At 37.9% G+C, this 13,667-nt stretch overlaps 1 protein-coding gene and 1 long non-coding RNA gene across 5 annotated transcripts; one reads left to right on the top strand and one right to left on the bottom strand.

Annotated features, from left to right (window-relative positions):
- The first annotated feature begins 394 nt into the window (after positions 1-394).
- Positions 395-11,758, top strand: LOC116932599 (tumor necrosis factor receptor superfamily member 4). Of its 4 annotated transcripts, none has more exons than XM_045180386.1 (9): positions 395-785; positions 1,195-1,330; positions 1,394-1,464; positions 1,591-1,702; positions 9,161-9,557; positions 10,304-10,543; positions 10,613-10,678; positions 11,269-11,423; positions 11,506-11,758. In XM_045180386.1, the coding sequence occupies exons 4-9, from the start codon at positions 1,670-1,672 to the stop codon at positions 11,563-11,565; spliced, it is 951 nt and encodes a 316-aa protein (XP_045036321.1). In that variant the 5' UTR covers positions 395-785; positions 1,195-1,330; positions 1,394-1,464; positions 1,591-1,669; the 3' UTR covers positions 11,566-11,758. The 4 variants fall into 4 exon arrangements, with proteins under 4 accessions (XP_045036321.1, XP_045036319.1, XP_045036320.1 ...); XM_045180384.1 differs by having other exon boundaries at positions 1,394-1,495; XM_045180385.1 differs by having other exon boundaries at positions 1,394-1,499.
- A 161-nt stretch (positions 11,759-11,919) lies between these two features.
- LOC116932639 lies at positions 11,920-13,494 on the bottom strand. The gene is made up of 3 exons (XR_004399621.2): positions 13,237-13,494; positions 12,653-13,117; positions 11,920-12,454 (listed from the first exon to the last, which is right to left on the bottom strand). It is a non-coding gene; the product is annotated as an uncharacterized LOC116932639 (long non-coding RNA).
- Between the last annotated feature and the right edge of the window lie 173 nt (positions 13,495-13,667).

The raw sequence follows: 13,667 nt of genomic DNA, 5'->3' as shown, positions 1-13,667 counted from the left end.
TATTAAAACTTTTGGACATATAGTTTTCCCGATTCTCCCAAAATCGGGTTTTGAACCTTTTTCTCAGACCCGCACCAACCCAATTGCCCATGGATGACAATTAACAATAGTTATAATGAAAACACACCAATATTTAATTTATTCCTGTGCTATAAAATTTAAAACGATATAATGAAGATACAAATAGTTTATTAACAAAATAGTAAGTTAGAAACAATAAATATAAACATAAATAATCATAAATAAATAAACATGAAAAACAAACAAATGAAGGCGGCAGCCCGACTACTCCACACACGCCACAGCCCCACAGGCCACACACCACAAGCAGAAGGGGTTGAGGGGCTATAGGGTGAGGAGAGGGAGAGAGCCAATCAGAGGGCCGGGATAGTCCCACTGGGATGTACGGGTGACGGTCTCGACCCTTCGAGACCGTCTCGCGGAGACCAAGTTGGATCGACATGCGGGCTGAGTCTAAATCAGTCTAAATGTTGAAAAAAAGTAAAGTTTGCCATGTTCGGACCATTCATGGTAGCGAACTGAATCACGTGTTAGCCTCCTATCCAATGAACTCACAAACCTAGCTGACGTTTGCCATTTCAGACTTGTCGTGACATGTTCCAGTCGGCTGGGGAAATTTTGGAAATGTGGATTCTATTCGTTATCGCCATAACCACGCGCTATTAATCAGATATATTTTTTTTGCAGAGCGTTAGCGATACTTATTTCCAAGGAATGTTTTACTACATTGCAAAGAAAACATAGAAAATACTTTTAAAAATGAGGTAAATCTTGGTTCAGCATATTTACCAAACTTGGACAGCCCTATCTTAAGTTAACATCTTTGCAGTTTTATTTATGTTAAAAGGAGGTACATGCTAGATTGCAGTCCTTTTTTGTATATTAAATAAAAGCTTTGTAACTTTGTGAGATACAATCAGTTTTGCTTAAACATAACTACCTGCCGTTCATTGTAACTGAACTTTGACCTCGAACATCAGTACACAAACTTGGTGATAGTGTCATCATTTCCATGGGCTTTTGTTTCCGTGATTGTTCTTTCTTTGCTTGATAAGTATTACTTCAAGGCTGAAGGCATGACATGTAAATTTTTCTGTTCCGTTCTGGTTTGGATGGCTGCCAGGTCTACTTGCTTGTATATTTAAACTAATTTGTTATTCTCTTATCTTCTAGGTCAGTTTGATTCCTTTAGGCAATTAGCAATTAGCTGTAGCCCTGCCATCCTCATGTGCTTGGCCACCATAATTAATACCTAGGAGCAGACATGGATCAAGATTGATTTGGCAACAATCTTAATGAAAATCCCCAGGTTTGCCTACTTTTCTATCTGTTTCTTCTATTCTTTTAATTAAATCACTCTTTATTACTGTAGCAAGTGTTCCATCTGAGATATTTTCCGCTGAATACCTAATGAAGAATCAGACCGAGTTCGCGACCAGTCATGTAAACCCGTTAACCATTAACGATCGTTCATGTTCGTATGTTGTTTGTCTTGCCGCAAGCGAAAGTCTTGTAACCATATAATTATGTGATGAATGTAACTAAAACGTGACTTATTTTAATTTGCAGAAAACCGGAGGAATAGAAAGCTTTCTAATGGCCATGGTGGCTTCGTCAGTAGTCAAGTACAATCCCCCCGTAAATTTCAATGACCGAGCGAGCGGAGACTCCAATAATCAAGGTAGGATCCTGTTGGTATTATCATTTTGTTTTTAAATGCCAGTTCGCCTGCGACGTTGAAAAGGAACAAATTAGTTAGGACGGAATGGGTTGTGGTTCTTTGAACTTTAAAGCACAGGGTTTCGAACATGGATCGATCTTTATATCCAGAACGTCGAGCGTATTAAATGTGAGGGATTGATGTGAGTAATAAGAAATTGGGGAAGATCTTTGAGACGAAGGAATAGATTGGGAAAAAAAGAATTTAAATCGTCCCTTTCTTTTTTCTTTCTTTTTAGAGTGGCTTAATAAGTAAATTATGCCTTTTTTTATCTTGACATAACGACAGACGCTGCACATTTATTGATTTTTTAAATTTCTGTTTCTGGCAATTTATCTTCGTAACGGTCGTTGAGCATCAGGCTACTGAAAGAAAGCAATTTCCGTACCTTCGTTGGTTGTCTAAACCTGACGTTCCCTATCGTTGAATTTTCATAGAAAAACGAAGAAACTCTAATGCCATAATTCGTACCGTTTTAAAACAGACTTTTCAATTGTTAGGTCTATCTCTTGGCATGTCTACCACAAGTGTTAGTGCCACAATTTCATCAATTTTTCGGCCGAAATCATTTGTTGATTTATCCCAACGAAATCTCTTTTGCTCAACACTGTTATTGCTCTCGAGGGTAAAATAAGTTTTTGGCCCAATCGGACAATAGAGCACCGACAAATTAGTTTTACAACGAATCATTTTTCTTCGCATCCTCGGGTGATAACGAGTCGGGTCTAGTGTGCAACGAAATTCTGAAATCGATCGCTAGATGTCGTCAATACCGTTCATTTAAAAAAAAGTAACGATCTCTGTTGTCATACCATTGGGGGAGACGTTATAACTTTCGTTCCGCCCGTTTCCGTCGGAAAGTTTACACAAACCAGTCTCCCATAAAGATTTATTGCCCCCTATATTATACAAGTGTCTAATGAACAGCTTTTGTTGCACCAAATTCCTAGAAAATCACAAAATAAAGGAAAATTGGGGGAATCCCCATAACACGGGGGGGAGCGTGGGGGGAGGTGAATGTGTAAAGGACTAATAAGTCGAGCTTCTGTGTCATACGTACTCCCATCGGGAATGAAGATGCTCGAAGGAAGGAAGCTACCCGTTTTTTTTTTTCTTTCTCTATATAGTTAACGAGATTTCCGCCAGATCTTTTCATTTTTTTTTTCTTTCTTTCTTTCTTTTCCCATTTGTTTTATTTATTCTTTTTTATCCGCCTTCTTATAAAGTTCTCTCGAGTACTGTAATGCACATGGCTACCGGCTATATTGCCAATACATGTATATTATGCTACTGGGGAATCTGCGGGCCAAAAGGTTTTTGATTTCCTCTTGTATTTTTTTGTTCAGAGAAAATCACGATATTCGTTTAGTCCAATATCTTTATATTTTAAAAATTGCTTTTTTGATTGGCTATCGGAATATTATCATTCCGATTCCGTATCGTTTAACACATAGACGCAAAAGTTGATTCGCCGTAATAGGACTTTGTAGGCTCAATGCCGAGTGATCGTCCAATCAAATCATGATCAATGCGCACTTATCATATATCATTGCATGCACACTCTACAAGAATAGCACAATCTGATGTAATAATACATTTGCCCTAATACGACAGAAAGAGACTCACGAAAAAGAAAAGGTGAGGCTTTTGTTATTACATCACATTGAGAGAAAGATAACGGCCGTGATTTCTAATCAGCCACCGCCCCATCGTATCCAAACTGGATTAGATAGGCTAGACGCTAGATAGCTATATTCTTTTTTGTCCCTGCCTGCTTTAGGCTGCACGTAAACTGCATTTTCACGGACGCACCGGAATGACACGAAACGTTCCTTACATCTTTTCCAAGTCCATTTTATTTTATTTTTTTTTTGAAATTTTCGTTTGTGAATAACAGTTAAGTAGATCGTGGTGAAATGTTTTATGGCGGGAGGTTTGATTTAATGAAAAACATTTCAGGCCAGCTGCTCAAAAGATTGAGTGCGGTCAGCCTTTCCGTGATTCCAACTTAATAACAGGACACAGAGCCAAACTAGAATGCCCCCCTCCTTTTGCGAGTTTTCGCTTTTGATTAGTTCCCCGTACATGGCACCGCTGTCTCTTTTTTTTTTTTTTTCTTTCTTTTTTAAATCATTTTTTTTTTTAAATATATATTTTATTTATTATAGATTCTCAGCACGATATGTGATATATACCAACGTTTGACATGGGATCGTAGTGCCATCAGGAGCGTGTTAGATCGGATCTGCGCTGTTGCCAGTTTTGCGCATGCGCGCTAGAAAACATTTCTTTTTTTTTGCGCTTTTTTTTTTTTTTTTTTTCGGGGGGAGGGGGAGGTGTTCTTTATTCGGCCGTGTCTCGAACCATGTCCGACCATTATTATACTACCACATCCAATTTTTCTTTATATTTATTTTCGCCCGTGTATATAAATGCGGGCGAGAAGCCAGGAATCGCTCCTATTTAAAGATAAGAACCCACCAGGAGAAAGAGAGAGAGAAAAAAAAGGGGGGGGGGCAATATGTATATGCACATAAAAATGTAGTTTGATTCAATCCATTTTGATAAAGAGTTCGTGTTAGCGCCCCAATGGATGAGGAATAGGAAAAAAGCGTGGGACGTGTCCGTTTTACCAATCAGCGCAAAGAGACAATCAGATGAAAATTCTCTCCCCCTCCCAAAAAATGAGGGGAAAAAAAATAAAATTCTCCTCGCCGTTTTTTTTATTTTAACTTTCGCGCTTTCACAAAATGAAAATCAAAGAGCAAATAAAGCTTGTATTTGCGCAAGATTTGTCTTGATTTTATTGATTGCAGCACTGTTGACTAGACACAGCAGTCTGCACTTGCTCTTGTATGCAATATAAATTAGTCATCTACGAGCAAATTCCCCCCTTTACTCGCTCCATACTTTTTTTTTTTTTTAAAGCGAAGCCTATAACTTATTGACTACGTCGTCCGTCCCTGGATTAAAGCGGGCCATATTAGCTAGTCCAAGCCTAAATAGAACTAAAAAGCTTTTTCGGATAGAGCGAGGCGATGCTGGGAAAACTTTGTTCTCCAAATTATGTATAGACTCCCCACTTATTCTCTTGGCTTCTCTAAATTCGTACTGTGAATTGGCAAGAATGCCATCTCAGCAAAATCTCTGGAAATCAAATTTAACATTTTTTGTTTTTCTTTCTTTCTTTCTAGCCTCTTATAATGCACATCAAGTCTTATACGAGCCTCAGCTGTGCGTTAGCCTATAGGGAATATACGTGTATTTTGTTTCCCCGCCCTTCTAAAAGCAGAAGATCAGAATATATAGCCTAGATATATATATATATATATATACGGGTGGGAATAAAAAGGTATAGCGCACACACACAGAGAGAGAGGCTATAGAGTCTCTACATATAATGACCCACGCAAGAAAGGAAAAGAAGGAGATTGGATAAAGTCACGTGCTGCTGATGCTGCTGGCCCTGATTTTCTTTCTATTTACGCCCGACCATTGGCCGTCAGAAAAAAAAAGGGACTTACAAAAGGTCATTTCATTTTAAATGCATTTCGATCTCGTTTGCAGTTGCCCTTTTTTTAATGTTTTTTTTTTTTTATGGAAACGGACGGCGGGTTTAAAATTACTTGGAAAAGCTCTTAGTTGTCCACAAAACCCTTGACATTTTGAATGATTATTAAACTTAATTATTTTTTTTTTATTATTATTATTTCTTGTAAGGGGATACTTTGTCTTCTCTCTGTGAAAGGTCGGGTTCAATGTCTGGCCGGGCAATTGCCGTAGATGTCACGACAAGTTTCAATCAATTGCTACACGACACGAGTCTATAAAAAAGAATTACAGATAATTTTATTTTATTTTTTTTTCGAGGGGGGACTTTCATTTTTGTTGACATTGTCTGCCGCTAGAATATCGCATAGAAATTGATCTTGTACATTCGACTGAGAGATCTGATGTAGTTGATTTTCTTTTGTGCCGAGTTGGGGATTGAAAAAGAAAGAAATCCCAGCCCCGCAGTTGCGGTTCAATTAGGCACGTATATTAGCCGAGGATATATCTCAACAGCAGATGGTGCATCCCTTTTGTCTAATTGGTTCATCTGATAAAGGCGTCGTCCATCACTTTCTCTTTTCCTTATATATCTATTCTCCTTTTAGATATCAATTGAAACTATTTATCTCTGAGCCGAATGCATTAATCTACATTTTTTTTTTTTTTCGTAGGGTTAATTTGTTCGATAAAAAAAAAAAAAAATATTTTCATGTCGTCAGAGCAGCTCATTTATTGCCAGGGAAAAAATTGACGATCGATAAGGTTTCTCTTCGATCTAGCGCTAATGATGTTCGGTCCTCACATAAATCATCTCGCATATTTCACCTCTTGTTTGATTGCCTTCATTAACGGCGAAAACGTTTGCCCCAAATGGACTCGCATTTAATTGGATGAATTCAACACAAAGACATTGTACTTTATATGTTAACAATCGATTTCTGTCTCTATATTATATTCTTTAAGAATAAAAAGCTTCTTCACTTGACGTTCAATTTTCGTCAAGATTGTCACTAGGCTTTTGCGTTCCGATTCCAAGCTGCTACCAATTCTCATTTTCCAATACGTCTAGAATCAAAATTGTTTTTTTTTGTTTTTTTTAAGGTGAGAAAGTCACTGGCGCAACTGGATCGATAATCCGCAATACCATTTAGAAATCAAGGATTTTTTTTTCTTTCAAACAATTGAAATTTTACGAGTCACATAGTTGAATGCCGTGGGCTAGTTGGACTTGCCACTTAGAACGATATACATAGGTAATATGAGGTAGAGCATCAGGTGACAGTAAATGTAGTTTATACACACAGACAGACACAAGGCAGGGAAGCACTTGGAACAGGCAAAGTCCAGGAGCGTTACATTCCCTCGAGAGCCATCGCTAGGATCTATACTTTTGCTTTACACCCAGGTCCCGTTTTTTTATTTTTATTTTGTTGAGGGGATAACGTAATTCGCGTAACGATTATTTTCCATTGATTTACAGCGTTAAAAATGAAATCACATCATTTTGAAGAGCTTGCCGAGTCACTATTCGCTCGATTAAACGAAAATGGGTAGGTGATTATCATCGGGCCATATTTATACAGAAATATATTTCTGACACGTAGATGTTGGTAGGAATTGGCTGCGATGCGCGGCGCGACCAAAGCGCAGCCCTCCCACAAAAAAAAAAATGTATAGAACTTCTTCTTGCATGTCCCTCCTTGTAAAACGGGGGAGGGTTTTTTATGTGTCGGCAGAGGGAGAGACGGGCGAGACTTGACAAAAAAGGAAACGCAACGGTTACTCCGTTAGTTCCATCCGGACTTCCTAGACGTCCAGTTCCATGGGTGTCGTGCCGCTTTTCGCAAATTTTTAATGCGACAGGTTTTCAAGTGAACTGAAAAAGTGTAATAGAGTGAACGCGGGCGGAATAATTCAGTGAGAATTTCCAGCGAAAATCTCAAGCAAAAATTATTGCCGTCGACGTTTTTAAACGATAGAACGAAACAATTTGTTGATAAATCGTCATGGCGACCATCAAACGAGAATCTAATCTCAAATTGTTGTGAGAGAAAAACAACACTGCATCATCGTGCTGGATTTTTTCGTTTTGTTTTATTTTATTTGTCCATCATGCAACTGAAAGCTGAAATGTCAGGGCCGGCCAAAAAATTGGCCAGCACAACTGGATCATCGAGCGTGACTCGTCGTCCAGATAACGGCACGCTTTTCAAACTTCCGACTGGCACGTTGGCCTTACTCGCCACAATTGGATTTCTTTCGGTAATAATAATATTTAGAAAAAAAAGAAACAAATCTTTTATTTCTCGTTCGTAGCGTGTAAAAGTGGAATAACAATTTTGATGGATCCTTTTTGATGCACATTGGAATTAAATCGTTCGATAATAAGAAAAAAAGGCAATCCTCTTTTTCAAGGGGAATTCAATCAGCTCGATTGCACATTTGAATTTGGGATTTGGGCGTATTATTGGAAGCTTATACGGATTACACAGGTAGAAATGTATACAAGCGAATTTGCATATAAGAAGATTTTCTCTCAAATCTTGATTTGTATATGTCGATCATTGGTGCAATTATGAATCTCAATAGCTATTCATTCGCTGCGTCTTTTGAGATCAACAATGTCCCATTATACGGCGATATTGGGCATCAATATATATAATATTTGGGCATGTTACCTAACTGATCCTATTAATGCGCTTTTGTATCATCTCGGTGCATAGTTGCAAAGAAAGAAAATTCCATTTTGAATTTTTAAAAAATTTAAATTATCCCCGAGATATTTGGTTTCGCTAATTGACACGTATCGACTCGCCCATTCAAATTTAAATAGAATCAACGTTGAGATAGAAGACCAATATCAGTTTGTGTGCGGCTATTAAAGGTCTTTTTGAACCACTAAAGAAAAAAGTGAGTTCTATACATCACTGAGCCAACCACACCGACAAAAAATGGCGGAAGATGATGATGCAAAGTGATAAATCGTTTCCTTTACCCCCAAGGGGTTTTTTCCCACCCCCTCCTTTTGTGTGTGTGTGTGTATGTGACCAAAAAAAAAAAATACCGAACAGATATATATTACAGACATTTAGATTTAATGGCATCCTCAATTTGTCAACGGTTGTGATTCATTAGTCACTACCCATTCAACGGTATTTCGTGTTTACGGGCAAAGAGGAGGGCGTAAACTAATGTTACCGATGTAGTGGGGTAACTCTTTTTCTTTGGGGGGGGGATGACAACGCGACAAGGATATGACACGAGTAGAAAAAGAAAGTCTCTTGACGTCATCAGATGGACCGATGCATTCGAGTGTCGAGTAAAAATAATTTCACTCTCTCTTGCGCTTTCAACATCAACGGCAAAAAGAGAATGCCTATTTTATATATATATATATATATTAAATACAGCAGCCGTTGTCGTCCACAATTCTCTTTCTTTCTAGATATATTGTACTTTGATCTTTTCTAGGGCTTGGTCGTCCAAATCGATATTTCATTTGTCTGATTGCCCAGCAGCAAGGAACTCTGCTGCCTTCCCTTTTTCTTCTTCTTCTCGGGGCTTGTTTGGCACAGTGTCAAAAAGCTTCAAACATGTGACTGTCGTGTTATTTTTTTGTACTTTTGCCATATCCTTCCCAAAAAAAAAACGTACCTTTTTTTTTTTCTTTCTAGTTGAAGGCGATGCAGCTTATATATATAACGACCTCTATTTTATTTGAAAAAAAAAAAAAAAAACCTTGGGTAGTGTTTAAAAAAATATCATTTCAGGTCGAAACTGGTGTTTCCGGTGATTAACCTTTGACTGCATTTGAATTTGGCGCCATTTCTCATTTTTGGCGCGAAATTTAAAAATCAATTTTTACAGTTGAATTATCACTGCTCACCGGTGGAAGGCTACGAACATCATCGATGGCGTCATCGAGATCGGAGCAGTATTTCACACTTGGCACATCATCTACCACTTGCTCCCGTCCCGCCGCCACCGACAACAACAACAACACCAACAACAATAGAAGACAATGGCAGTAGTAATGGCTTTGAAAGTGCTGAAGAAGACGAAGATGAAGAAGAAGAAAGCGAAAAAGATTTGTCTTCAACAAGATCGTCGTCGGGATTCGGATTGTGTTCACGATGCCCGCCGGGATTTGGAGTAGCTCGTCGGTGCACCCTCGTCCGGGATACAGTGTGCCATTCGTGCCCGCAAAGCTACTACGCTCCAAGTTATTCAAGAAAGCATGCATGTTGGCCATGCTCAAAATGCGGTAAGAGTGCCCACCTTTAATATTTGACACTTTGCACTACACAAAAGATGAGAAGAAGTTGATTTCATTTTTTTTTTTTTATGCACATATATGATGCCGTAGGAGCAACTCTTTTGTTCTTTTAGTTAACGGGGGGTGTAGAGAGCCTACACATTTTTTCGGGAATTATTTTTTTTTTTCCCTTTGAGCAGCAGGAAATTCTTTTCTTTCACTGTGAAACACATGAATATGTGAACACGGGGCCTAGACATTTTATACATATCAAAGAATAGATAGATTTATCCTTTTGATCCTTGGGCTTGATATAAGAGACGGAAAAGAATGGGTCTTTATCCCCTGCACGCAACTATATCGACACTTGAGATCTTTTTAAAAAAAAAGGACGTGAGCTTAACACGGGAATATGAAAGTGAAATTCCTTCAAAAAATATTCGTCTGCTAGATGAATGATGGAATGCTACTTGTTATGCACTAAAAGGAGCACACGTAATTCTGCGATACATTCTTGTTTGGAATTATCTCGTGCGTTGTATTTTGCAAAACAACAGGAAAGTTTTATGTTGATCGATGTGTAAACAGCAGCACTGCGCAGAAACTTGAATTATTGAACAAACAAAAGGGAGGGGAAAGCGACTCGTCGCATGTTTACCTGCACGGTGGACTCTTTGTCTATATACATGTGTGTTTTTGCTTTCTTAGTATAAACGTGATGAATGTAATGTAATAATCTAATGCAATAAATGTAGGAGAAGGATTGTATGAGGTCCAGCCATGTACAGGGACATCAGACACGGTCTGCGAGGCATGTCCCAACTCATCACCTCACCACTCTGCTGCGAGGACCCACAGCAACCAAATTGCAAATAAGAAACATTACAAGTATCCATGTGGACCCCAACACCATCATCATCGTAGCAACCATCAGCAGAATGGCCCACCATCATCATCACAGCAGCAGCGAAACCTGCTTTCCACACTGACAATAGGTGACAGTAACAAAAATAAATGGATGACAACTGGGAATCTCATTCACTTTCTAAATCATCCCGGCGCAGATGTAGGAACAATAACCAACAGTTCGTCGACAGCTACGCCAGCAACTTCGGCCTCTTTTCCTTCAGGTTAGTCTACTGTCTTGTTTTGATCGATACGATACTTTTTATCTATTTATTATAGAATGGGATCTCTATCTCTTTTTTATGTCTCAATAAAAAAGAAAAAGCCCAAACTGATGGAATGGTATTGTCGGCTGTACGGTCTATTTTGTTGCAGCCATTATCATGCTAATTTATAACCGTCTATATAGACCATTCTATTTATCCAGTCTCCGTTTAGATTTATTAGTTTCTAGTAAATAATACAGCACTTTTTTTATTTAGATACACATAAGATTCAAGTTTAATATGTCTGGTAACATCAATAACTGTAGCCAAAAACTTTCGTATTAGTTTGGTAGATTCCTGATGTCTTGCAAAAGGTTTCTTTTGTCAAAATGGAGGGGAGAAAAAAGAGTTTCGAAATGAGAAATGAATGCCTTTCTTTGGTGGCAAACAGCATATTATAAATGGAAACTTTTTTGGGAGTGGGGAGAGGAACCATTATTTGTCTTCCATTCTTGCGTGCTGTTGCATTTCCTTCCGCATACGAAAAAAAATGTTGTAATGCTCCAGTAGGCCTAACTTTTCTTCCTTTTATTCATGTTAAAATGTAGAAATAACCGAAATGGGCGAAGAAGACGAGGTGGCATTAGGGGTTGCACAACTGGCGGCATTCCAAGTCGTCCTTATATTCACAGCCGTAGCCGCTATCTTGGCATTAACGTGCCGGCTTCGTGTTTTTTCAAGTCACGAACCTGCCCGCCTGAAGGTAATTCAGCAGATGTATACTCCTTACGAAATAAATGAATGACATGTTGTTTTTTTTTTGTGTGTGTTCATTCGATTGCCAGTTGACTGAAACCTACCGGGACGATGGAGTGGCTCTAATTGAACAGTTATCTGAATCTTAACAGGACGAGAACTAATATTTGAAAATTTTATTATTATTAATAATTATTGTTCTTATTGCAAGTTGATTTTAAAAAATAAGAGTTCCGATTGTGGCAGCTGTCTGGTTTCTGTTTATAATGACATGTTCACTCTAAATATTGTATAATTACAGCACTTGTATACAACAAATTATATGACTTCTGCTAATTTTAATTTGTCATTTCTGTGTTTGTTTTTTCTTCCAGATTTAAAAAAAATTTTAATTCAATTATTTGAAAGAAAAATACCGACATCCATCGCTGATTTTTAAAACTGTTGAATCTTATCTGAACATTCCTATTCTGGTATTAATACTAAAAAAAAAGTACATATCGTAGTATCATCACGGTTCTTATTTGTTCTATTTTAAAAAGAAATAAAACATTCTCTTGTAAATACGATGACGTAACAATAACATTGAAAACTTGTGTCCACGTGAAGATGATTATCTACGTCCTGACGAAATAATAAAACTATTCACATCCGATGATATTCGGAACGTGTCACGTTTCTTTGATAAAAAGAGAACAAAGTTTATAAAATATTGACAGTAAAAGTGTATGGTGTCCAAATTGACTTTGACAGGTATGAAACCAGTTCACAGCTGACACTTTTGTGCTGTCTGCTGTCGTAATAAAAACAACGAAATCCAATAAGAAAAGACGTCAATCTCTTCCTCACTCGTGTTACGTTCCCTTCATATTTATCATTTTTGATTTTTTTTTTTTTTACTGTAAACCTGCTGATATTGCAGAGATTTTTGAATTGTAGTCACGTCAGCAAAGTAAATCCAATTAGTCTACTTTTCTTCGAATTCACCATATGGCAACCACGCTTCATCGAAGTGATTTCATTTCATCTCCTTTGAATCTGTGAAAGAAAAATAAATATTTAATACAGCTTACACGCCAACTATTAAGCATTAGCTACGATATAAAAAAAAAGCGTTCCAACAGCAAATAAGGATCAAACAGAAGTCACACAAAAAAAAAGATGGCTGCCATCTTCGACTGCATTTTCCCAGTGATCTTGAAAAAAAGTTTTTTCGTTTCCAAAAATATAACATACGTAAGGCTGGGTGAAGACAGTAGTAGTTGTAGTAGTTAGTAATTGGGGAAAATACAGTCGAATAAACTTCAAACAAGTTCTTCAGGGACGAATGTCGTGAGTGGGGGGGGGGAGAACATCAGCTGGTTGGAGAACTGACAAGAGTGTGTAACTATACTAATGGTTGAGTGGGTTATTCGCTTATAAGCATTCAGCCGTGAGTTCGGCGTCATTTCATCATGCGTGTAGGAAAGGGAGAGGTCAAAAAAGGGCACAAGACAAAAGATTTTCTTTTTTTGTGTGTGTGACTCGCATCATTTTGTATCAGCAGGAAACGGATTAGATTCTTTGCCTGCGAGTGAAGAAAGGACACAGCAACCGTTTGGTAAAGTTCTACGTGTCGCCCTTTGATCTAATCGCGCGCATGCAATTTACAGTAATTACGGACTGCTATTCGTTCGGTTATGCATGTTGACGCTATTCTCCCTACAAAAAAGAGGAGGACATTAGCAACTTTCCAGTCAATCAAACCCAACAGAACCGACGGGCTCATTTAAACTGATTGTGCAAGGTCTTATTATGGCTGAGCGAATATGTAAATGTACTTTTATCACAAAGCCATTTTAATGGCGCGAAATATTTTCAAGATGGTCGTCATTCCTTCTTGACACATGTGCTGAGTTGTAGTGACTTTTTATGTGTCGTACAGGGCCTTATTATAAAAAAGGGAACTAACGAGCAAAAACTCGGTCCCTCTACCACACTTCACATAACGAATATAATAACGCCATGGCAAACGAACGACAGAGAGGACACAGCAATTATATGGCAGTACCAGCAGATATCTCTGAAGGAAAGGTGCCGGGAGCCCAGCCTCTCCTCATCCTAAAGAAGAGCTGAGCGATGGAAAAAAATGCTGAACAGAAAAAACGAAAGCAAAGTATGATGATTTGGCTTTTAAACTATAAAATAAAAAAATCGTTTTTTTTTTTCTTTTCTTTATTTTTTTTTATTTATTATTTATTTTTATTTTTTT

Source organism: Daphnia magna, linkage group LG10 (assembly GCF_020631705.1).
Source record: "Daphnia magna isolate NIES linkage group LG10, ASM2063170v1.1, whole genome shotgun sequence".
Classification (NCBI taxonomy): Eukaryota; Metazoa; Arthropoda; class Branchiopoda; order Diplostraca; family Daphniidae; genus Daphnia; species Daphnia magna.
Note: the sequence above shows the minus strand (reverse complement) of the source record. Positions and strands in the feature narration are given on the sequence as shown.